We start from the raw sequence: 24,702 nt of genomic DNA on the forward strand, positions 1-24,702 counted from the left end.
CCTTTACCCTCGGTTCGCAGATTGAAAACAAACAAAAGACGTGAGGTATTTAGGACCAGAAAAACTTGACTTATTCAGCATTCTTCGTGGGATGGGCACTCCACAGCCCCAGTACCAGGATTATATCATCACTAGTACCACATATATAAAAAAAATCGCCTTAGGAAACTCTTTCAGTCCAAGAACATATTAAGGGGTAGAACTCACAAGACTTGTCTAAAATAAGTCTAGACAAAGAATTGTCTAGAACCCCATAAGGGCATGCTTTAGGAGCAAAACTCTCGCCACAAACACAGAAAGGTCAAGGTAAGGACACAGTATTAGTTCCAGCTTCAAGAGACAGAGCTTGGCGCCCGCACTTCACTTCCCACAGCCTCTCCTGATTATACCCCACCCTAGGGAAGCTCTGGGGCTCTGGCCCTCCTCAAAACAAGCCTGGTTCAGATTCAAATCGTCTTTATTTCTACAGCAACATCGGAAAATAGAGAGTGACTGCCTCACCCACAAATGGGGTAGCCCCTCCTACTACGTATGTGTGTGTGTGGAGGGACATCAGAAGCAGAGGCAAGGGAGGCGTGGCAGGATGGCTCAACCGGCAAGGCCGGGCCGTGCCCATGGCGGGGTCAGGCCATGCCTGGACGGGAGTTGGGGGGGGGGGGGGCGCGGGGGGTGGAAGGGAAGGACAGTGCATTAAATCCTGGAGGCAGCAACAGGGCCCCCATGGTGTGAGGGTCCGGGCATTTACAAGGTGGAGTGGAGCAAATCCCTCCACGACCAGGATGTCGAGGAGCTCCAGGGATCCCTTTCGGAGACTGGTCCATAACTTGGAGGTTGGGAGATACCACCGCTCTGAACAGGGTGATTTAAGGCCTGGGCGGTACCACTGGAGAAGGGAGAGGCAGGTGGCGCCCGGGAATACCGTGGACTGAGGGAGGAGGGCTGAGAGAAAGACGCGGCCAATAACTTATTTCTCTATATACAGAAGCAACGGCCGGGAGTTGGGGGGGGGGGGGCAAAGGTGTTGAGGGATAGCAAGTACTTAGTGTTCTTGGCTTTGGGGGCTGGGTAGGCAGGCTACCACTCCCGCAGGCCCTGAACGTAGAGAAGAGAGGCCCCCTGCTGGAAGAAATAAATAAGGAGCAGAGCTGGAGCCCGCAGGCCAGGCCTCCAGGGCCGAGGCTGAGATGACATGGGAGGAAGTTACCCTGAGATTGAACAGAAAAGACAGGGGTCCTTGGGAGGGGCAGGCAGGACAAGCAGCAGGCCCATGCGCAGGGCTGGGGGAAGGGGTCGTGTCAGATGGAGGCTCTGGCGACTGGCTGCCTCTTCAGCTTTAGCCTACGAGGGAGCTTCTTCGGGAGAGGTCCATGGAGCTGGAGCTCAAGGTGCGGCTGTCACCAAGACCGGTGCCTACAGGCTGTGGGCAGAGGACAGGAGCTTAGTTCTCTGGGAGTGGATTGGGAGGGCGTCTGCGAGGGAGGGGATGAGGAAAGGGGAGGGAGGCTAAAGAAGCGGAAAGGAGGGAGGGGCCAAACCATTTCCCCAGTACAAATAGAGTCAGGGACTGGCCAGAGGTAAAGTTTAGCTCACAGGAGTCCCTGAGAGCTTCAAGTAGGTACTGTCTCTCTCTGCCCTCCCCCTTTCCCCACCCTCCCCCTCCAGTTGCTTCCACCTCTCTCCTTCCAGCCCAAAGCAGGCACCCAGGAAAGTTGGATGGGTACATCCACAGACCAGGGCCCGGAACTGTGGGGTAGAGGCCCAGGTCTAGGGAGCCTAGTGCCAGCCGCCTTCCACTCTTACCTGAACTGGCTCTTCCACACTTTTGTTAAGGAAGTTGAGAGAGCTGGCTCTCTTCATCCTGAGAGAAAAGGAGGGCCAGGATTAGTTCCTGGTCTGGGAATGAAGGGCATAATACAGCAGATTTGGTGGTAGTATTTCCTGAGAGGGATGGAAGACACTTGGGAGCCAACAGCGTATGATCGGGGGTGGGGGGGGGTCAGAAGCTCACCTAGAATTAGGTGGCTCCTGTGGGCCACCGCCCTGCAGCTTCCTGACCAGCATCTCACTGCTGCGCCTCAGGGCATCCCTGAGTTTCCCAAAGGAGCCACTGCGCCGCAAAGAGCCACTGCCATCCTGTGGGAGAAAAATTGTCTCCAGCCCTATTTTCTCTGCAGTCTTTTTTCTTTTTAAAAATTTATTTATTTATTATTACAGATACGGTGCTCTGCCTACATGTACACCTGCATGCCAGAAGAGGTCATCAAGTCACATTATAGATGGTTGTGAGCCACCATGTGGTTGCTGGGAGTTGAACTCAGGACCTCTGGAAGAGCAGACAGTGCTCTTAACCTCTGAGCCATCTCTCCAGCCCCTTTCTCTAAAGTCTTACAACCTATCTCAGCCGCCACACTCACCCCACTCCATTCAGCTGCAGGCCCTGACTCCTCCATGTCAGACTCAGTCCGAGGCCCAACACCGCCTGCCACATCTTTGCTGCCTCGGCGGTCTCCTCGTCCACCACTACCATCTTTTAGCAATTCTACCACCTTGGTCTGGCTGGCAGGATCCAGGCCCTGGAAGGAGGCAGGAAGCATCAGGCTCTGAGAGAAGCACACATGGGGCCTCACAGGCCCCTACTCACCCTCCTCCACCACGGAGCCCTACCTGCTTGCGACTGCGGCTGGCACAATCTTCCAGCGTGTGTGCAGCTTCCAGCTTTCCCTGGCGCCGGTACAGGGCGCCCAAGCTTCTCAGAGTGGTGTTGACTGTGGGACTGTGGGCAGATGGCAGAGAAGTCTCAAACTCTTTATCTGGCACAAACCCATATGGGGCTCTGGGGGCCAAACAGGCCATCCAGAACCTGGCCTTTCCTATTTGTCTGAGCCTGTAGTAGATCCACTGGTCTCTCCCATCCTGCAAGAACCACTCTGGAGCTAGAAATTTGGAACCTGGCCTTTCCTATTTGTCTGACCCTGTAGTAGATCCACTGGTCTCTCCCATCCTGAAAGAACCACTCTGGAGCTAGAAATTTGGCCTGTCCTCGGAGTCCTCCTAAAACACTGTCACCAGGATTAGACGCTGGAAGATCCAAGAGTGAGCCAAGCTGTCCCAGTGCAGAAAGTCTTCTTGGGTTAGGGCCTTGAGAGATGAGCTAGCAGAAGAAGGTATCCCGGGGGTGAAAGGACAGTGTGAGGCCTGAGTCTCAATGACCAAGGACTCTACTTCCCTGGTATTCACTCTACCCCTAACCCAGAACTATAAGCACTCACCTGTCAACTTTGCAGGCTTTGTACCAGCTGCCATATTCCCCATAGGGGGCATTGTCCCGACGCTTATCCTGAGGGGAAGCCCAGTCAGTAGAGAGATGGGAGTAAGCTCTCAGCTCCATACATCCCAGTTTTGCAAGTTGCCCACAGCACTGCTTACCTTGCTCTCCTCTCGCTCCTCTGCATGCATCCAGATGGGCTTGTTCTCTCCTAGGAGGAAATAGGTGAGTGTCACATGCCTGCCATATAGGCCTCTCCAATTGGACTGGACACAGGACTAATGTCTGGGGAAGGGGACAGGAGTATGTAGGAAGGAGCAGGATTGAGCTTTGTTGAATAGGTGAGCAAGAAGCAAACCTAAAACATCACGACCTTTCTCTGGACCCAGATGGACAGACCACAGGTCGGTGTCACATGGCTACAAATAAGGGGAGTAGAAGTGATGTGGCAGGCCCTCACACACCTTTAACCAGAGACTGCTGAAACCCTGAGTCGGGGCCAGGCTAAGGGATGGGGATCAGGGAGTGGCTGGCTATAGGGGCTGGAAGGCTGTTTCCAAGAAGGAAAGACACCTGGGCCAGCCCTCAAAGAGTCTTCTTTACATAGTGAGTTCGAGGGCAGTCAGAGTTACACAGTCAGACCCTATGTCAAAAGACCTCAATAAACTAAGGGAAGGGAGGGGAGGAGAGACTCAGCATGGGGCTTGCTCATTTGTCTGGGCAGGTCAATGCACAGGTGAGGCTGGGTGCTCCTGGCTGAGCCGGCCTGTGTTGAATGAGCTGCAGGCACATGGCGCCCGTGGACTCACCGTTGACAGACCCAAACTCCTTCTCATGAGCACGGGTAAGGATCTCCTTGTACAGGGTCTCCGCATCCTGGTACTTTCCCTGTTTCAGGTAGCAGGAAGCCTGGAGGGGAAAGACAGTGGGTAAGCAGCATGCAGCAAGTTTAGTATTCCTCTTCCCTTGGACACCAGCTCTCCCTCCCTGCCTCCTTCCTTTCCAGCCTCTGGCCCAGCCTCAGAGCACCAGGTTGTTCTTGGTCTTCGCCACATTGGGGTCATCAGGCCCAAGGCGTGTGGCATAGATCTCCAGGGCCCTCCGGTAATAGTACTCCACCTCCTCAGCTTTGCCCTGGTTCTGGCACAGCAAGGCCAGGTTGCTGAGCTGCTTGGCCACATCTGGGTGAAACTTGCCCAGGACCTGGGAAGAGTCAGTGGCTGGGGTGAGAGTTGTCCAGACTCTACTTTGTCTGGCCAGAATTTGTAGCCCTGCCTTGTCCCACCTTCTCCCGGATCTCCAGTGCTCGCTTGCACAGTGGCTCAGCCTCTTTGTACTTGCCCCGCTTGCCATATAGAACAGCCAGATTGTTCAGGGTGGCAGCCACCTGGGTATAGGAAAATGGAGGTGCCTTCACTCAGGGCCCTAAAAAACAGGGGATTCTGGGACTTGTGAGGGGTGGAGGGCAACACTGAACCTAATTCTTACTCACAGCTGGGTGGTCCTTGCCCAGTGTCTTCTCCCGGATAGCCAGGGCATCATTGAGGAGGTGGGCAGCATCCTTGTACTTGTTCTGGTCCCTGGGAGCAGGCAGGACATTCAGGGATGTCCTCCGGCCTGAAGCCTGCCCCCAGGGGCCCGTAGTCCCCGTAGGCACTCCTCCTGAGGTCACTGATGAGTGGATATGACAGGAGTGCAACTCAGAGCATGGGAGGCCTGGGCAGCCCTACCCTTGAGAACTCTGGGGACATTAGGCAGTTTACCACAACTCACTAAGGACCCACCTCACACCCAGATCCCTGAGTCACACTCAGCTTTAAGTGATCTCCACTGCCTAGGCTCATTGTCATTTTCTGCCACAGAAACCCTTTCACCCATCATGAGTTCTGGGCCAATTTATCTTTCCACTCCACCTGTCTTTCCTTGTCCTTTCCCCTCCCTTTCCAGGGTCTCTTGTATCCCAGGCTAACCTTGAACTAGCTGTATAACCAATTCTCAATTGCCTTGCTTCTACCTCCTTAAATGCTTGGATTATAGTATACACCACCATAGCTGGCTTCCAACTCACTTTTCAAAACCTATACTCAAGCCTGGATGCCTAAAGAAGCTGTGCTGACTCCCAGTGACCCTAGTGTCTTCACATGTCACATTTTCCTGTTTATAGCCAAGCTTTTCTTTTTTCTTTTTTTAGTTTTTTCAAGACAGGGTTTCTCTGTGTATCCCTGGCTGTCCTGGACTTGCTCTGTAGACCAGGCTGGCCTGGAACTCAGAGATCGTCTTGCCTCTGCATCCTGAGTGCTAGCATTAAAGGTGTGCACCACCACTGCCTGGCCTAAACTTTTCTTAAAACTCTGACAGTTTTCTTTCCAGTTGGAGGCCAGCTCTACATAGGCAGGCCCATCTTTCTGCCCTGCTCAGTTGTCCCTTGAGACATTCCTATGGAAGGATACAGGTGTGCCCACACAGCCAGAGGGCCCTTACCGATAAACCAGTGCCAGGATGTTCAGCATGGTGGCCACATCCGGGTGGTCATGGCCTGATGTCTTCTCCAAATCCTCCAGTGCCTGCTTGCAGAGGGGCACGGCCACCTCATAGCGGCCTTGTGAAGCATACTGAATTACCAGATTGTGGAGGGTACGGAGCCGTGCTGGAATTTCATAGCCACCATGTTGTGCAGCTACATCCCCTCCTCCAGGGCTGGGAGCTACAGGCCAAGGGTACAAATTTAGATGTGCCTTCTCCTAAGCTAGGCTGGCATAATGCTGTAACTTTTGCCCATGTGTACCTGGGCAAGTCACCAATCTGCCTCAGCTTCTGAACTTACAGAGTAGTTTTAGTTATTGCACAAGGAGTGAGTCCCATCCCTTCATTTTATCTGAATCATAAGTGAGGCAATTGTGGCCCAGCTTAGCAAAGTCTTGCGTGAGTTCTCTGTGTGTAAGGAGGCCCAGAAAGAAACCTGTCAAGCCAGGTTCTGATCTTCCAGCTCTGCTAAGCAAGCCACCTGCTCCACACAGAGCTCAGGGGCATGAGATGCAACAGGGAAGACTTGCTTCTCAAACCCTAATATGCTGGGACATTATGATTGGCAATGAGGCAAAAAAGAACATGGATGCCACTAATACTCCATCTCTCATGACCTACAGGACTTCACACAGTTCCTTCCTTCCACCTAGAGCTAACTGCCCTTCTGTACCTGGGCTCTGCTCATCTTCATTGGGAAACAGGTCATCCAGGGAGTCTTTGGGAACATCACCTTTCTCCTCCTGGAAAGGAAGACAGGAACAAGTGTCAGAGAACATGGCATACGTATCAGTAGGCATGTGGGAACCGGATGCTGGCCAGCTGGGGCTCACATTTGGAGAAGCATCCTCATCCAGCTTTCGGATCTGGCTCATAAATAGCAGGTGCTGCTTCTCTTCCTCCAGCTGAGCCACTGCCTGTTCACTGCGCTGCAGCTTCTGCTGGGTCCCTGCCAGCTCCTCACGCAACCACTGGTTCTCTTGTACCAGGCGCCGCACCTGAGCCCGCAGCTTCTGCTTCTCTGACTCCACAGCCCCCAGATGGCTTGACAGTGCCAGGATCACCTGCGCAGCCAGCCAGACCAGGGTCAGAGTCCTGGCCATCACTTAGCGGGTAATTACAGCCTCAGCCACCTGAGGGACAATGAAAGGCTGGGCTCTGACTGGGTGACTGTCAGGCCCGAGTTCTACCCTTCCCAGGGCCACAGACTAGAGTCTAGAGCTCAAACCCAAGAGTAGGTCTGGTAACTTTGACTGCCAAGATCCTGGGGGGTCCAGGCCCCCAGACTCCCCCTTTGTTGCTCTTCAGTTACACTCTACACTGCAGCCACGGCCAACACATCACTGCCGCCTGCCTAGGGCTAGTGCTTGCTCAAACAACCCTGAGAGGCGGCTGAAGGCCACAGAAAGACCTCATCCTGACTCCTGCTGAGAGTCCATAGCACTCTTTGCCTGCTGAAGGGAAAGGAAACAGCATGTGTCCAAAGTCCCCAAAGGGTCTGAGGGAAAACCACAGGGGCAAGTAAAGGACCCACTGGTGTCAGCCCTTCCTGATTCTCCAGGCCGTCTGTCTTGGGCCGTGGCCTAGCCTGGGTACTCCTCTTCATGCTTCACGGACCAGGGTCATTGCTGCTGCTGCTGCCTTTCCCCTCAAGACAGGGTCTCTCTGTGTAGCTGTGGCTGTCCTGGTCTCGCTTTGTAGACCAGGCTGGCCTCGAACTCACAGCGATCCGCCTGCCTCTGCCTCCCGAGTGCTGGGATTACAGGGTTGCGTCACCACGCCCGGTTTCTGGCAACATTTTTTGTTTTTATTTAGTTTTTTTCTTTCAAGACAGGTTTTCCCTTTGTAGCCCTGGCTGTCCTAGAACTCGATTTGTAGACCAGGCTGGACTTGAATTCAAAGATCCATCTGCCTTTACCTCCTGAGTGCTGGGATTAAAGATATGTGCCACTATGCCTGGCTTTTCAAAAACATTTTAACAGAGAGCACATGCTTTTAATCCCAGCACTAGGAGGCAGAGGCAGGTGGATCTCTGTGAGTTTGAGGCCAGCCTGATCTACATAGTGAGTTCCACTGACAGCCAGAGCTATGTAGAGAGACCCTGTCTCAAAAAACAAAATAAACAAAGAAGTCCCTAAGCAACATGAAAGTGAGCATGATCACAACTTTTCTTTTCTTTTTCTTTTTTGTTTTGTGTTTTGAGACAGGGTTTCTCAGTGTAACAGCCCTGGCTGTCCTGGAACTCACTTTATAGACCAGGCTGTCCTTGAGCTCACAGAGATTCTCCTGCCTCTGCCTCCTGGGTGCTGGGATTATAAGCGTGCATACCATGCTTGGGTTGCATGATCACTATTTTAAAGATAATGAAACCAAGATGATGCAAGCTGCCCAGGATTTCTAGATCCAGGCAGTGGCTTAGCCAAGAACCAAGGAGAACAAAACCCGTCGCCACACAACAGTCCGCTTTATGGGGACTGAGCAGAACTGATAAAGGACCCAGGTTCTGTTATCCCTAAAGTTGCCTACAGTACAAACCTCGAAGAGTTGTGCTGCCCCGCCCCCTTCCATCCCCAGGCCCTGAGGAGTCTCCTTCCAGAGTATCTAGAACCAGTGTCTCCACGGCTACCTCGCTACTTCAAACTTCCATCTATTTGAAGCCCAGCAGTGGCTTCCTAGTGGCTTGATCCAAAAGTCCATCCTTGCCCTGCTAAAGTTAACTCTCCACAGCTCAGCTTTTAGAACCTAAGTCAGACTGTGTCCTCTGCTTGTTGGAACCCTTCAAAGGCTTCCTGATGCCCTGGGTATATTCTGGCTTCTGCTTCCCCACAGGCCTCTCTTGTCCCTCTCTCTTGCTCCACGAATTCTAATCTCACCATTCTCTCACTTCTAGCATATGGCCGTTCCTACCTGGAGGTCTTTGCGCATGCCTCTTCTGGAGGCCAGCCCATTTCTTCCTGCACGTCTTGAGTTAGTCATCTCAGAGAAGTCTTGTCTGACCAATAGACATGACTCCTCACTACAAACTATCACAAGATCTTGTCTTCGGAGCACTGATCACAATTTGTTTCAAGCAATTATATGAATGTGTGTGTTTCTCTTCTCCTATTGTAATGGGGGGCAATCTTTTTTTTTTTTTTTTGGACGGGGCAATAAGGTGAGACAGGGTCTCACCATGTGACCCAAACTGGCCTGGAACTTGGAATCCCCCTGCCCCCACCTCTCAAGTGCTGGGATTACAGACACCATGCCCAGTGAGGGCAAAGGGCTTGTCTGCCTTGCTGAGCTCTGCATTCTTGGCATTAACAGACAGCATGGCACACACTAAGCAAGCAATAAGCTACAGAATTTAATGCATTCATGCAACTGAACTAATGAATTGTGGAGGGAGGCTACTGAAGCATTCTGTTTTCTTCTGCCATCCAGTCTGTTAGGCAGAATGAAGCCTGGGTGGTATAGCTCTGTGTGCAAGTAGAAGTGCCCATTGGGGCAGGGCCGGCATCTCCAAAGTGTGTTTCTCATTTAACATTACTGATTGTCAGGCAGTGTTTCCTCGCTGAGAGTATTCCAACACTACCAGGACCCTTCCAGTAATCTTCCACTTTAGCTCCAACACTGACCTACCTGAGCCTCCCCAAGCCCCAGTTCAATGGCCTCCAGGGAGCGGCGAAGGAGGAGGCAGCGCTCCTGTGAGCCCGGTTCGGCCTCGCCTGCCTCATGAGAAGCCAGGGGAGCCAGCAAGGCACGGTGCTCTCCTCGTAGAGTCTCTAACCCCTGGATAACGGCCTTGGTGCCCAGCACTATCTCATCCTGGCTCAGCTTCTCCTCCCGCGGAAGCACCATCGTGGCCATGGTCCTGCTGTCTGTGGAGACAAGGGGCGGGCGGGCAGGCGGGCTCCGGGCCTAGAGCCAAACCGCCAGTCCACCCCGTGTTAGGTAAACACCGGGAGGTCCCTTGACACCTAGGTCCCCAAGGATGCCCAGATCCCCCAGCCCGCAGCCCTCGCCGTGCTAGCACTTAGCCTACAGGGGGCGCGCCAAGCCCGTCTAGCCTAGGGAGACGCAATGCGGTGTGGCTGAAGGCTGGACCCTGATTCCGCCCCAGACCACCGGCTCAGGCCGGCTTACATAGGCCAACCAGCCTTGGGACTTTTTCGGAACTGTCCTCGTCAGGACACCGAGCGCGAGGGCACTGTAAGGGAGGGATCGTAGGCATTCCGAAGCCAGAGACCGCAGTCCCTCCGGGAGACCAGGTCTCAGCCCCGGCGACAACCCGCTTCCCCAGGGCAAGCGGAACCGTAGAGCCCCGCCCCTCCCCCAGGGCAGGCCGAGCCCAGAGACCCTCCCTCCCCTCACCCCTCTTCACCCCCGCCGCCCCCGGGAGGCTCTGTCCTGAGTTTCCGGAGCGGTTTCCACAGGCCGCGCCCACAGCGACCCCTCCCACAGGCTGGCCACACGCCCGCAGACCCTCCCTAGAAAAGGCCCGACTCCCAACCCTAGCCCAGGACCGCGCCCCCTGCCCGCGGGCCGGCCGGGTCCTCCCATAGGCCGCGCCCACGACAACTCCTCCTCTAGGCCGACCTGCAGCCGCACCTCACTGCCCGGCCAGACCCGGTCTTCCGGACTAACCGGCCCGCGCCGACCTGAACCTTCTGCTAGGGCCCGGCTCCGGCTCCGGCGCCTGTCCCGCTTCACCCAGATCCGCGACCGTGAGCTTGTCTCGCAGCCTCCATCCCGCCGGCCTTCCCAGCAGTCCCCGCGCCGCCTTAAAGGTGAAGCCGCTACCTTGGCAGCGTCGGAGGGGGCGAAACACGTTCCGGACGGCCAGCTCGCTGCCTTAAAGGGGCCCCGCGGGCCTGGCCGGCTTCGGGGTGGGGCTAACCAAGACGGGACGCAGGAGGGGCGTGGCTGGGCTCGCCCCCTCGGACTAGAGCTTCCAGGTCCATAGACTCCCCGGAGCCCAGTGTCCGCATCAACATGACTAAGGAGCAAGGGAAAGGACCCGACCTCCTCGGAGTCCAGAGCCAGGCAGTCCTCATTGATTGAGCGCGCACTATTTGTCAAGGTTTTTTTGTTTATGTCTTAGTGCATTAACTTAAAGTTCACAAAGGCCTGTTGAGGTGGGTGCTGCCATTACCCACATCTCGCAAGTCTGATTCCCCTCCCTAGTCTCTTCCCAGCTTCGGAGTTGTCTGTGTCTCTGTAGGGAATTCTCAGCATCTAGGTTGCTTTGTCAGAGAACAGAAGGAGGTGTCTGGTTGAAAGGGAGAAAGAGGTGGAGAAGCGCGTGTGGAGATCAGTGGAGAGAAGACCCATGCCCCAACTGGGCGGAACTGCTGCCCAGATACTGAAGTCAGAGGAGTGTCTTTGGTCCGTGGTGGTGTCATTGGAGGCCTCAAATTAGGTGTCACCAACTCAGAAGGAAAGACCTCTGTGCTGGCTAGTTTTACATCAACTTGTCACGACTAAAGTCACTGGGGAAGAGGGAAGATCAGGATGCATTTCGTGGGAGGGCCCAGTCTACTGAGGGTGGGGCCAGAGAGCGGGCTGAGCCAGTTTTGAGGAACTAGCCAGCACGCAGTACTCCCGTCATGGCCTCTGCATCAGCTCCTGCCTCCGGGTTCTGCCCTGTTTGAGTTCCTGTCCTGACTTAACGTGTGAACAGTGATGTGGGAGTGTAAGCCAAGCAAACCCTTTTGGTGAGTGTGTCTCTTCACAGCAGTAGTAACGCTAACTAGAACAACCTCTCCGGTCCTCAGCCCACAAGATTCTGCCGTCCTCCAACCCTGCAGCACACCTACTTGACTCTGACAACTTCAGGCTTTCTAACATTTTGTTGATTTTGTTGTTGGCTTGCCTTCTAGAATGTAGGCCATCATTTCTTGGTTGGGACCTGAAATAGCTCAAGATGGAGACCATGAAGGCTACACAGAGAAACTCTGTCTCGAAATACAAAAAAAAAAAAAAAAAAAAAAAAATTTATTCCTCTTGCTGAAGACCTGAGTTCCACATGGGCACCCATATGGTGGTGCACAGCCATTGTTACCATTTCCAGGGCATCCCATACCACCTTCTGATTTTTGCAGGTGCCACGCACTCACATGGTATATATACATACTTGCAGGTGAAGCGCGCGCGCGCGCACACACACACACACACACATATATATATATATATATATGAGAGAGAGAGAGAGAAATCTGAAGAAAGAAAGAACCAGAGGAATACACAGACCCTTGCCCGGTCCTTCCAAACCTGCACTTGACACTCGGTCTGATTTTCTGTAACAAGGGCCAACACCACACTCGCCCAACTTCTTGGTGCACAAGTCTAGGACCTGATGGCCAATGAGCTGATGTCTGTCCTCAGGGACAAAAGCTGTACAGTGAACTTGTGTAGGCATCTTGGGGACCTGGGCTCAGGGAGCAAGGTTCAGCATTTGGTGCCATCTTGAGAGATTGCCCTGTACTCTTAGCTTGAGTACATGCTGTGACAGGGAGCGCACTCTCTTCCCTTGAGATATTCAAGTATTACAAAGCCCTCTCACCCCAACCCTGAGATAGGGTCTCATGTAGTTCAGGCTAGCCTCCAATTTGCTATGTAGCTAAGGGTAACCTTGAGCCTCTGCCTGCCATCATCTCCCATGAGCTCAAGTTGCTTTGTCTAGTTATGGCTTGCTAGAGATCAAACCCAAGGCTTCGTGCATGCTGGGCAAGCGCTCTAGAGACTGCGCTTAAACCATCCTCTTTACTCAGGTAACACCGAAGTGCCTTCCCGATGCACTCACAGCTTCTGTCTCCAGCTGCAGTCTTTATCTGGGTTGGCCCCATGTCTTTCACTACAGTGCTATTACAACCTCTTGGCCCTAACCCTTCTGTCAGTCCAGATGCTGCTCCAAACATGGTGGGGGCCCAGAGCCCAGGGATCCAGAATGAGTAAACTATATAGTCACCATTTGATGGGAGCTAGGGATGTGAGCGCCTGTATCAGTGGCAGCGCCTGCCTGCCATATATGAAGCTCTGGTTCAATACTCACCATAGTGAATACAAATAGAATCTCTTTGCTTGTGGAGGCCAAGGTCAGTCTGGCTTTGGCAGCTGCCAGTGAAGCTGTGGTCTGCTAAGTTACCACTTGCGTTTCCTCAAGAACACTGCAGGATCTCCTCTTTTTCGAGACAGGGTTTTTCCTTGATCTTGTGCTGCTGCCTTTAGTGATTTTTTTTTTTTAATGGTGTTTTTGAGACAGGGTTTCTCTGTGTAGCCTTGGCTGTCCTGGACTCGCTGTATACCAGGCTGGCCTCAAACTCACAGCGATCCACTTGCCTCTGCCTCCAGAGTGCTGGGATTAAAGGCGTGCACCACCACCGCCCGGCTTGCTTTTAGTGATTTTTTTTTTTTTAATTACATTTCAAAAATTATCTTGCAGGGAGTGGTGGTGCATGTCTTCAATCCCAGCCTGAGACTCAAATCTGTGAGTTTAAGCGGCCAGCCTGGTCTATTGAGCAGAGACTACTTTTTTGTTTGTTTGTTTGTTTTATGTTTTCGGAGACAGGTTTCTCTGTGTAGCCTTGGCTGTCCTGGAGCTCGCTTTAGACCAGGCTGGCCTCCAACTCACAGAGATCTATCCACTTCTGCTTCCCAATGGCTGGGATTAAAGACATGTACCACTACCACCTGGCAAAGGGACCATCTTCTTCCTCTGTTTTTCTCAGGCAGCTAAGGCTCCCAGTGAGCAGTTCTCCCCAGTTGCATCTCTAGTTCAAATAGTTTGTCACTGAGAGTGTGTGAGGAAGCTAACTTGGAAGTAAAGTGGCATGCTATTGCAAATTTGCTTTTCGTTTTTGTTTTTTTGAGGCAGGGTTTCTCTGTGTCCTGGAACTCCCTCTGTAGACCAGGTTGACCTCGAACTCACAGAGATCTTTCTGCCTCTGCCTGCCAAGTGCTGGGTTTAAAGGCATGCACCACCACGCCTGGCTTGCCATTGCAAATTTGCATACCCTCACTTCACCTGAGGCAGGGTCTCCTGACGTGAAGATACCTGCTGTTGTCCTACACTCTGTACTCTGGCAGGCCCCTGCCCTGCATGAAACACCCTGAGCTACAAGCACCCACCCACCACACCACCTCTGTCCCTTACCCCTTTCTCTCTACGTACCAAAGAGACGCCTTCCTTTTTATTACCTTGTTCCAGGTATTCACTCTTGCTTTGTGGCTTTTGTTGGTTCTAGCAGAGGCTGCTGTGCTCAGCAAGAGAGGGTTGGACCTGTTCTGACTGTTCTCTTCCCTTTATCTTGCTTTCAGTGTTTTTTCAACCTCTCCAGCCACTTGTCTTGTTATCTGGTCTCTGAGGATTACACCATGCTCCCTTTCCTGCTCTGCCCCGTGCTCCTCCACTTCCAGCAGCTGATTTCCTGCCAGGCTGCTGATGGTCGGAGGTCTCCGTAATTGAGAAGAAAAAAAAAAAAAAAAAGGAAGGAATTGGTGGTTCAGGGAAGAGCTTCAGCTCTGGCTGATGCTTAACAGGACACCCACCCATCCCCAGGCCCGAGGAAGCTGTTTGTGCTACTTAAATTTTTTTTATTTAACCGGGTGGTGGTGGTGCATGTCTTTAATCCCAGCACTCAGGAGGCAGGGGCAGGCGGATCGCTGTGAGTTCAAGGCTTGGTTCCCTGGACATACAAGGCAGCTCACAATTCTCTGTAACTCCACTTCCAGAAAAGCCAATGTCCTCTTCTGGTCTCTGGTGACACTGCACGCACATGGTACACAACATACATACATACACACACACACACACACACACACACACACACACACACACACACACGAATAACAAAATAAGAGGGAACATGGGTCAGATGCCGCCATTGAAATTCAAAGCCGCATTTCTGCTTGCTAGTTGTGTGGTGTTTTAGGATGCTCCATTGTTCCTGCCCAGTTCCTCATCTGGTGAGTTCCTAACACCTGCCTTGTCAGGTCATGGGAAGCACTGAGGGAAACAGCACAGAGCATTCACAGTGAGCCTTTCTACAGAACAATCACTGTTCCTCATGTTTATTGTTATCAACACAGACAAGCTTATGATTCGACAGACCTTGTGCTAGGAAGTAGGAGGGAGGGAGAAAAAAATGTAAAATATAGGACAGTCTTTGTTTAGTGTTGTTGGAGAGAAACACGGGTGGCAAATAGAAAGATGAGCTCAAGCAGAAACAGGTTCTGAGGTGGGTGGTGCTGAGTGGAGCCTGTGGTCAGGGTGGATGGGTCTGTCTCTCTTTAAATCCTCAGCAATCCCACATGCCAAGGGGAAGGGGCCCAGATGGCCAGAGTACCAGCTCTAGTCAGACCCTTATATTCAACTTCTGCTCAGAAAGATGCAGCATCCATGTCTGTATCATCTCAGTCCCAAGTCTCCTGCAGAGATGTCTTACCATCTGCTCATGTGGGGCAGATGGCCAGTCCTGTCCTCAATTTTGTCTCACCTTCCCTCCTTCCCTCCCTCCCTTCTTCCCTCACCCCCTCCTGCTTTGAGAACCTCATCATGTATCACAGGCTGGCTTCACACTTGTGAGCTGCCTGTGTCCCACCCCTGGGTAGGGGCATTCCAGGTGTGCAGCAGCCCAGCTTCCTAACTACCCATTCTGGCTGTTCTGCCTCTGAAGTTGTTCTCCATCCTTCCCTCAGGACACATCCATTGTACATCATTTCTTTTTTTTTTTCCCTTTTAAAAAAAGATTTATTTATTTATTATGTATACAATGCACATCAGATCACATTATAGATGGTTGTGAGCCACCATGTGGTTGCTGGGAATTGAACTCATGACCTCTGGAAGAGCAGTCAGTGCTCTTAACTGCTGAGCCATCTCTCCAGCCCCTGTACATAATTTCTTTTCCTCAGACAAGGTCTTTTTTTCTTTCCAAGACAGCATTTCACTGTGTAACCTTCACTGTCCTGGAACTGCTGTGTAGGCCAGGCTGGCTTCAAACTGAGAGATTTACCTATCTCTACCTCCAAAATGCAGGGATTAAAGCTGTAACCTGGCTACAGACACTGTCTTAACTAGGTAGACCAGGCTATTCTCAGACTCACAGAGCTTGCCAGTCTTTCTCTCCGGTGCATGTACTAAAGGCATGTGCCACCAAGCTTTGTGGTGGTGGCTGCTGCTGTTCTCTTCTTCCTCCTTCTCCTCCACTTCTTATTTTATCTGTTTCTATTTGTTATTATTTTTTTAAAAAAATTACATCCCAATTGTAGCCCCCTCCCTGTCTCCTTCTGGTATCTCCCTTCCTCCCTAGTTCCCCTCCCCTAGTCCTCAGAAAGGGGGAGCCCTCCTCCCCATCATCTGACCCCAGCCTATTGAGTCTCATCTGGACTGCCTGCACCCACTTCCTCTGTGGCCTGGCAAGGCTGCCCCACCAGGGAAGGTGATCAATGAGTGGGCACCAGAGCCCATGTCAGAGGCAGCCCCTGCTCCCCATAGTATGGGACCCACAAGGAGACTGTGCTGTCTATTGACTACATCTGAGTATCTTCAACAAATGGTGCTGGTCTAACTGGATGTCTACTGGATGTAGAAAAGTGCAAATAGACCCTTATTTATCACCCTGCACAAAATTAAAGACCTCAGTATAAAACCATACACGCTAAATCTGTTAGAAGAAAAGGTGGGGAAAAGCTCTAAGATCAACAATTAATGAATGGGACCTCATGAAACTGAAAAGTTTCTCTAAGGTAAAGGACACTGTCAACAGAACAAAAGGACAGCCTACCTACTGAGAAAAATCTTCACCAACCCTACATCTGACAGAGGGCTAATATACAAAATATATAAAGAACTCAAGGGGGCACTGGAGAGATGGCTTAAGGTTAAGAGTTCTGCCAAAGGCCCTTAGTTCAGTTCCCAGCAGCCACATGATGGCTCCCAACCATCTATGATGAAATCTGGTGTTCTCTTTTGGCCTGCAGGTGTTACATGCAGGCAGAATATTGTCTACTAAATAAATAAATCTTAAAAAAAAAAAAAAAAAAACTCAAGGGAAAATTTTATTTTGCTTTGTTTTTCAAGACAGGGTTTCTCTCTGTGTAGCCTTGCCTATACTGGACTTTGTAGACCAGGCTGCTCAAACTCACAGAGATCCTCCTGCCTCTGTCTCTGGAGTGCTGGGATGAAAGGCATGCACCACCGCAGCTGGACATGGTGGCACACGCCTTTCGTCCCAGCACTCAGGAGGCAGAGGCAGTGGATCTCCACGAGTTCGAGGCCAGCCTGGTCTACAAAGCAAGTCCAGGACAGCCAAGGGAACAGAGAAATGCTGTCTCGAAAAACCAAAAAAAGCTACATAAAGTTGTGCACCATTACTGCCCAGCAGAACTCAAGAAATTAAACACCAACAAACCAAACAATCCAATTAAAAGATAGGGCACGGAGAATTTTCAACAGAGGACTATGGAATGGCCGAGAAACATTTAAAGAATGCTCAGGATCCGTAGTCATCAGGGAAATGCAAATCAAAACAACTCCTATCTTACACCTGTCAGAATAGCTAAGATAAAAAATTCAAGTGATGCTGGGCGTGGTGGTGCACGCCTTTGATCACAGCACTTGGGAGGCAGAGGCAGGTGGATCTCCTTGAATTCGAGGCCAGTCTGGACTACAAAGCAAGTCCAGGATAGTCAAGGCTATACAGAGGAACTGTCTCGAAAAACCAAAACAACAATAACAACAAAGAAAGACTCCTTCCAGCAGGGGATGGAAGCAGATGCGAGACTCACAGACAAACTTTGGGGTGGAGCTTAGGAAGTCTTAGGGAAGAGGGGGGGCAAAGAAGGACCTGGAGGGGACAGGAGCCCCACAAGGAGACCAACAGAGCCAACAAATCTGGGCCCAGAGGGGCCTGCAGAGACTGTTGCACCAAGGGTCATGCAGGGTGAGGACCTAGATCCCCTGCTTTCTTTTTCTTTTAACATTAAAAAAGCACATTTAAAGCCAGGGTGCAGTGGTACACTCCTGTAATCCTAGCACTCGAGAGGCAGAGGCAGGCAGATCTCTGTACTTTCAAGGCCAGCCTGGTCTACAAAGAGAGTCTGGGACAGCCAAGGCTGCACAGAGAAACCCTGTCTGGAAAAAATAACCAACCAACCAAGTAGGTTTAATTATTTGTTGTGTGTGGGGTGGGTGCATGTGTACCATGGTGCGTGTGTGGTAGTCAAGGGACAACTCTCAGCAGTCTGTTTTCTTCCTTCACCCAGGGGCTGAACTCAATTATTGGGCTTGGCGGCAGTTGCCTTTACCTGCTAACCATATTACTGGCCCATCAGAATGTAACCTCTAAAGTGTAGCAGTACCCTTTGGAACTTTTTGGTGGTTGTTCGGTTTTTTTTGAGATAGGGGTTTTCTGTGTAGTCTTGGCTGGCCTGGAATCACTTTATAGAACAGGCTGGCCTTGAACTTACAGGTTCAACAAAACTTGTTTTGTTTTTCAAGACAGGGTTTCTCTGTGTAGCCTTGGCTGTCCTGGACTCACATTGTAGACCAGGCTGGCTTCAAACTCACAGCAGTCGGCCTGCCTCTGCCTCCTGAGTGCTGGGATTAAAGGCGTGCACCAGTTAGAGAGATTGCTCAGTGATTAAGAGTGCCGCCTGCTCTTCCAGAGGTCCTGAGTTCAATTCCCAGCAACCATATGGTGGCTCACAACCATCTATAATGTGATCTGATGCCCTCTCCTGCAGATAAAGCACTTACATACAATAAATAAATTTTTTAAAAAAGGCGTGCACCACCACTGCTAGGTTGCATCATTTTTTTAGAAAAGAGATTTATTTATTTATGTATTGATATGTATACAGTGTTCTGCTTGCATGTAAATCTGCACACCAGAAGAGGGCACCAAATCTCATTATAGATGGTTGTGAGCCACCATGTGATTGCCCAAAATTGAACCCAGGACCTTTGGAAGAGCAGACAGTGCTCTTAACCTCTGAGCCATCTCACCAGTCCCCACTCAGGTGCCATGTCCTGTGGGACATCATGGATCAGACATTCCTGAGGGCTTCCGACATGTGGTGTGGCAGTTGTCTAATGTCTCTCTGCTAGCCTTGAGCCCTATGTGTAAGAGAGCGATGCATGGTACAGCTTTGTCTCAGCATTCCTGGGACAGGAACCATCCACAGCAGGAACTGCGGCCAGATGCCTGAAAGGTGGAGACTGCACTGGATTAGGAGGACCTATCTCAAAAGGAAATGTAGAAGAGAAGGAAGGAGGGAGGGAAGAGACGTGATTCCATAGCCACTCTACGTACTCTGAGTGTCTCTCCATCAAGGTTTCTTGAATGCCACAGAATGGACACGGGTCACTGATGCCCTGGGTGCAGTTTCTGGCAAACCAGAATACAGGTTGTATGCTGGTGCCCGTTACCAAGGCTGGGAAGGTAGAAGGTAAGAGGATTAGAGTTCTGCTGTGGCCAGGTGAGGGTTGAGATGTTTGTGGGATCCAGGTTGTCAATAAAGTGGTTAATTTGGCAAGAGTCTAGTGCTGGAAGCCAAGATTTGTGACTTCATTTGGAGGAGGCAGCAAACACAGTGGTATCATAGATAACTTCTCTGAGGACTCAAAAAACAGAGGCCTGCCTCAAAGACAATGCCTTGGGAAGGGTGTGTATGTGTGACAGGATAGCTCCCCATGCTTTGTCCCAGGACACAGCAGTTGGGAAATGAGGTGTTTTGAAACTGTCTGGCTGGTTATGGTAACACAAATCTCTATAATCCTAGCATTCCAGTGGCTGAGGCAGGAGGATCATGAACTCAAGAATAGACTGGGCTACATACTGAGGACCTGTCTCAAAGAAGCAAAAAGCACACAAAAAATTAAAATGTGAGTGGAAAAGGGGCAATGGCTCAGTAATTATGGGGTCTGATGCCTGTGGCCTTTCAGGCACCTGCACTCACATGCGCATTAAAAATAAATCATTGAGCCAGGAATGGTGGTGAAAGCCTTTAATCCCAGCACTTGGGAGGCTGAGGCAGGATCGCTATGAGTTCGTGGCCATCCTGGTCTACAAAGCGAGTCCAGGCCAGCCAAGGCTACATAGATATACTTTCCCTAAAACAGATAAAACAAACAATACATGAATAGTTACAATGGGGCTGGTGAGATGGCTCAGCTATAAGCGCTCAGGCATCAGGTAAAAGCTGATGGCCTGGCATGGGAATAGCACCCACACTCTTCTGCTTGCTTCATACTGGGCAGCCACCTTCAAGCCTGTTTCCACAACAGGGCAACACTCAAGTCTACTCCTTCCACCTGCACTTCTGGCTTGTTCTGAGTGGAGTCGTGTCTGCTGAAGGTCGATGGTTGCAGTGACATAATGAGGGGCAGAAGCCCACAGCAGTTGGTAAGAAATCACCAGTTTATTGAATGAAAAACCCAACATGGCCCCAGTCTTCCCACCTCGTTTATTCTCAGGCCCAGGAGATGCTCTGGACAGTAGGGCTGGGCAGTGGGAAGGACTGAAGAGTCTGGGATGTGAAGAATGAGAAAAATATGCTCCAGGTGCAGTTCTGTGCCACACTGCTACGGAGCAGCGGAAGGCACCAGAGAAGCTCTGGAGGTGCCAGAGGGCACGGGGGCTGGGCCAGCCCTGTCCCTTGTCCTCAGCCTCTCATGAAGACACTGATGAGGAGGCTGAGATCCACCTATGGCTGAGAGAGGGAAGGAGGCAATGAAGGGAGACCTGGTGGAGATGGGCCTCTTTCTGTTGTCCTGCCATGAAGGAAGTGGGAAGACAAGAGCAGGGAAGGGGAGGCACGCTGACACAGGGAAACGGAGACGTATGGTTAGATAAGAGTCACAGATGTGTGTGTTGATGGATGAGTGGGTGGGCGGGGGGGGGGGTGTTTGCTGCCTCCTACCTTGTGAAACCACAGAGCTACATTAGGTGTGAGCCTGGAAGGCAGAGGGAGGAGCCTCAAGGATAGGACCTGGGCACAGGACAAGTTACCCAAACAACTAAAAAAACATGTAGGACACAGGACATTCAAGGTACTTGAGGTGTCAGGAACTCATGCATGGGAGAGACTGGGAAGCTGTGGGGCAGGTGAGGTCACAGGAATGGTAGGAGGCCCCAGCCCTGCTGGAGGAAGGCAGGGTGAGTAGCAACAGGCAACAGAGCCTTGGAAATTAAGAGCCTGGTGGCCAGGCTACAGTAGGTGCTGGGCTGTCTCGCTGTGTATCCGACTCCAGGTTTTTCATTTCCAGAAAGGGAGCCAGTGCTGCAGGGGGTGAATGAGGTGAAGGAGGGGCCCAGATTATTCAATTGTAGGGATGATGGGCACCAGTAAGCAGAACCACCCAGCTCTGGGCCTGGAACAGGAGGGAGGAGGGTAGTCCAGAGAGATGGGCTGGGCAGTGAGAGGGGAGGGCTGCATCCCCAGTGGCAGTGTCCTTCAGGACTGGGCATGTAGAGGCAGACCCCAGTGCTGGGAAAGGGAGGCTGGGCCGGGGCTTGCTGGCCTTCCCCTGCCTGCAGGTGGTGAGGCTGGGTGGCAGTGCCAGGACGGAGTGGTTGGGAGGCAGGGTCTCAAGTGGTCTTGCTGCCACTGAAGAGTCCCACTGGAAAGTGCTTGACATGAGTGGGCCACTGGGCTGCCAGCTGGAAGAACTTGATGTCACTCCACTCAACTCCATCGATGGACACTGGGGTGACAGGGACACAAAGGTTATGGGTTAGCTAAATCCATGCCCCTGCCCCTCAGGGAGGATGTGGTTCCCTCCGTTGCCTGCTATCATACCTCTCAGCATAGTCTGCTGCTGTTTTGCAGAGCAGATGAGGCGGCTGATGCCCTCGATGACCTGGCTCTTAGAATCCACCTCCTTTTCCCGGGGCTTCTTGCTCAGGAAGATGGTGGGCACTGTAAAGGGAGCAGGAATACTTGTCAGAGACTTGAGGAGCAGCCACCCCTTTTCTCCCCAGCTCCATCTGCTTCCTTCTTGCTGGGGAGGTAATTTGCTCTCCACGCTTCCTGGCCTTGGCCAGGAAAAACTCTGGACTCCTTTGCCACTTTGCCTAAGATTCTGCACTTCTGCCTGGGCCTGTCTTCATCTGTACAGTGAGGCCCTGGGGGCAGATGGTCTCCCAAGTCTCCCAGTGGGAGTGTTCGGGGCACCTTGGGGCAAGGCTCTTGCCTCTGGGTCACCAAAGCAGTGGCTGAGGAGTGATCAAGTGGCAGGTGCTTGCACTGCTTCCACCAGATGTGCCAGTACTCCCGGCTGGCTCTACTCTGGGAAGGAGGTAAGGCAGGGCATGCCCCTGCTGAGCTGTTGGCAGGTCCCTAAGGCAGTCTGGTGGGCTTGGCTGCAGGCCTGGTGCAGCTGCCTGGGGGCTCCTGTAGACCCAGATTTGGGGTCACACAGGACATAAGGCTGCAGGTGCACATCTGGAGCTGCAGTGTTCTAGTTGTTTACTGAGGCAGTGATCTGTTAGTAGACATGCTTGTGTCACTCTCTGGGAAGACAGGGCTGACCACTATTCTACAACTCCGCCTTTGATGCTCTAATCTACCCCTTTGTCCAGGTAAGACTGTATTCTTTTCTCTACTTTTTTGGGGTGGGTGTGTGATTATTTTGAGGTAAGGTCTCATTATGTAGACAGGCTGGCCTTGAACTTCTAATTCTCCTGCCTCAGCCTCCCAAAGGCTGGGATTATAGATATGTACTACCATGCTCAGCTCCTTATCATTTTTAAAAAACAATCGTATCTTTTGCTCCTGGAGCCTCCCTGGAATGGCTTCCATCCCTGGCTATGAATGTTCTGTTCTAAAGTTATGGCGGCCATGGAGGCGGGACACGGAGGTGGCCTTCTCCATCCCACATCCATTCTGAAGGCAGTGGCCTTGTCCTCTAGATGATGTAGAGCTGCCTGTTGGGCCCCAGGCTGCCCATGTATCCTATCCAGAAGCAGATTCTGCTCCAGACCCCCGGACAGGGGCTTGGAAGAGAGGCTGGCGGGGTCTGCCCTGGCCTACCTTTCTTGTTCTTCTCTTTGGTGACCACAGTCATTGCCATAGTGCCAGAAAGCTGGGCTTCCCCTGCATGTGGCAGGCGAGAAACCTGCACTGAGCGGAAGACACTCTTGAGGGTATTCTTTGAGCTGGCATCCCTCTTGTCACCTTCTCTCCTTCGATCCCCGGGGTGGCCCAGCCAGTAGTCCACCTGGAGGCCAATCACATCCCCATATGGACTGTTTGGGCTCCTGGAGAAGTGAAATGAAAACATGTTGGCAGCCAGGCGTGGTGGCGCACGCCTTTAATCCCAGCACTCGGGAGGCAGAGGCAGGCGGATTGCTGTGAGTTCGAGGCCAGCCTGGTCTACAAAGTGAGTCCAGGATGGCCAAGGCTACACAGAGAAACCCTGTCTCGGAAAAAAAAAAAAAAAAAGAAAACATGTTGGCTTTGACTTCAGTCTAACCACATGGACCCTTGAGGGATGGAAGAGACTGCCTTTGAAAGCAGGAGATGGGAGGAAGGCCAGCCAGCTGTTTCCTCTAGTCATGCAGAACTTGCTCATGTGGAGGTGGAGAACTGGGGTGATCTGAGAGCAAAGTCAAGAGAAGACAAAAGCCCACATTATGGTGAGAAAAACCAAAACTGTCACAAAAAGAGGGAATCAGAGCAGAAAGCTCTGTGAAAGAGTGCACATATACACAAACACATGTGCACACACACAAGCAGGCAAGTGGCTGGAGAAAGGCAGCAAGCAGGGCTGAAGCGGCACCATGGCTTCACAGCCACCTTGGGAACCAATGGGTGCTGCCCTGACTTTTGTTTATGTATGACACTTTCAGCTGAGTGGTAATTTTAGCTCCTGGGGAAAATGGAGTGTTTTCTTGAAAGGAGGCGTCAGACACAATAGTTACCCAGGCTATGAAAGTCATCTGACTTTTCCTTCTGCCTCATTTTTGTGGCTCCATTAAAAAACAAGTTTAAATTGGATGAGAAAAGAGGTCAAGGTAGAGCCTGGTCCCATGGTCCTCAAATCCAAGCTGGACAGAAACCCTTTATGCAGTGGATGAAACAGGAAGGCACAGGCTTCCTGGAAGCCTGGAAGTACTAGGTTGCTCAGGCAGAATGCAGCTGCATTCCTAAACTGTGTCTTCCATGACAGTAGAAAACCATAAAAGGAAATGTAAGGAGAACAGGTCCAGGGCCCATGCCTTCCTCAGAAGCTATGATCCTGTCATGGGCACTTCTGAAAAGCCATTGGCAATGCCTCCCTCTTGGGAGCTATCAGGAAAGGAGATGGTGAAGACTGAAGAAAGAGTGAAGGTGCTGTTTTCTGTGCCTGGCCACACCCAGCTTTTCTTGCCTCAAGTCTTTGTCCTCTACCCTCATGACACCTTCCTCAGACATGGCAGAAAAACAGCTTGCTGGCCATCTCCCTGAACCTGAGATTCTAAAGCAACACTCTCCCTCCCACAACTCCCTGCACTCACAGTTACAAGGTCTTCCCCATCTCAGCACTGCAGGTCCAACCCAGAATCTGAGCCACTGGATGCTACAGCTCCAGGGGCTTCAGTAGGGTCGGTATATAGAAGCTGCCACTCAGAAGCATGTCCCACACTGACACTGTTCCACTCAGGCCTCAGAATATCCCTGTGAGGTGGCCAGTTCACTTCCACATATAGGAGGACTTAAAGTTCAGTAACCTGCCCAGGTCAACTTAGCGCACATAGGATGATGCCACAACCCAGGCATCTTTCACTCCCAATCCCATGCTTCTTAAAGCCCCAGGACAGTGGTTCTCAACCTTCCTAATGCTTCAATCCTTTAATACAGTTTGTCATATTATGACCTCCAACCATAAAACTATTTTTGTTGCTTCTTCATAACTGTAATTCTGCTACTGTTTAGGAACTGTAAAGCAA

At 51.7% G+C, this 24,702-nt stretch overlaps 2 protein-coding genes across 3 annotated transcripts in view; both read right to left on the minus strand.

Moving 5' to 3' along the window:
* Positions 1–1,003: 1,003 nt before the first annotated feature.
* Positions 1,004–10,570, minus strand: Klc2 (kinesin light chain 2). Of its 2 annotated transcripts, none has more exons than XM_051145875.1 (16): positions 10,429–10,570; positions 9,410–9,648; positions 6,622–6,852; positions 6,462–6,531; positions 5,747–5,969; positions 4,758–4,845; positions 4,551–4,652; positions 4,295–4,468; positions 4,075–4,174; positions 3,427–3,476; positions 3,270–3,337; positions 2,665–2,773; positions 2,415–2,573; positions 2,009–2,133; positions 1,801–1,858; positions 1,004–1,417 (listed from the first exon to the last, which is right to left on the minus strand). In XM_051145875.1, exons 2-16 carry the CDS (start codon positions 9,635–9,637, stop codon positions 1,334–1,336), a joined length of 1,869 nt encoding a protein of 622 aa, XP_051001832.1. In that variant the 5' UTR covers positions 9,638–9,648; positions 10,429–10,570; the 3' UTR covers positions 1,004–1,333. The 2 variants fall into 2 exon arrangements, with proteins under 2 accessions (XP_051001832.1, XP_051001831.1); XM_051145874.1 differs by having other exon boundaries at positions 10,367–10,537.
* Positions 10,571–20,676: 10,106 nt separating this feature from the next.
* Pacs1 (phosphofurin acidic cluster sorting protein 1) overlaps positions 20,677–24,702 on the minus strand; it is a 129,622-nt gene continuing 125,596 nt past the window's right edge. Inside the window, exons 22-24 of the mRNA XM_051145876.1 lie at positions 22,805–23,031; positions 21,572–21,691; positions 20,677–21,476 (exon numbers count right to left, since the gene is read on the minus strand). Of these exons, the coding sequence (XP_051001833.1) occupies positions 21,361–21,476; positions 21,572–21,691; positions 22,805–23,031 (463 nt within the window). The 3' untranslated portion in view covers positions 20,677–21,360. The remainder of the gene's footprint in view (positions 21,477–21,571; positions 21,692–22,804; positions 23,032–24,702) is intronic.

This window comes from Acomys russatus, chromosome 5 (genome assembly GCF_903995435.1).
Source record: "Acomys russatus chromosome 5, mAcoRus1.1, whole genome shotgun sequence".
NCBI lineage: Eukaryota > Metazoa > Chordata > Mammalia > Rodentia > Muridae > Acomys > Acomys russatus.

Bases quoted from the DNA above. Each gene is read 5' to 3' on its own strand.
- Klc2 (XM_051145875.1), bottom strand. From the start codon at position 9,637: ATGGCCACGATGGTGCTTCCGCGGGAGGAGAAGCTGAGCCAGGATGAG. The intron at 1,859-2,008 runs GTGAGCTTCTGA...CTTTTCTCTCAG, and splicing joins CAGGAGCCACCTAATTCTAG to GATGAAGAGAGCCAGCTCTC. The intron at 1,418-1,800 runs GTAAGAGTGGAA...CTCTGCCCACAG, and splicing joins GTGTGGAAGAGCCAGTTCAG to CCTGTAGGCACCGGTCTTGG.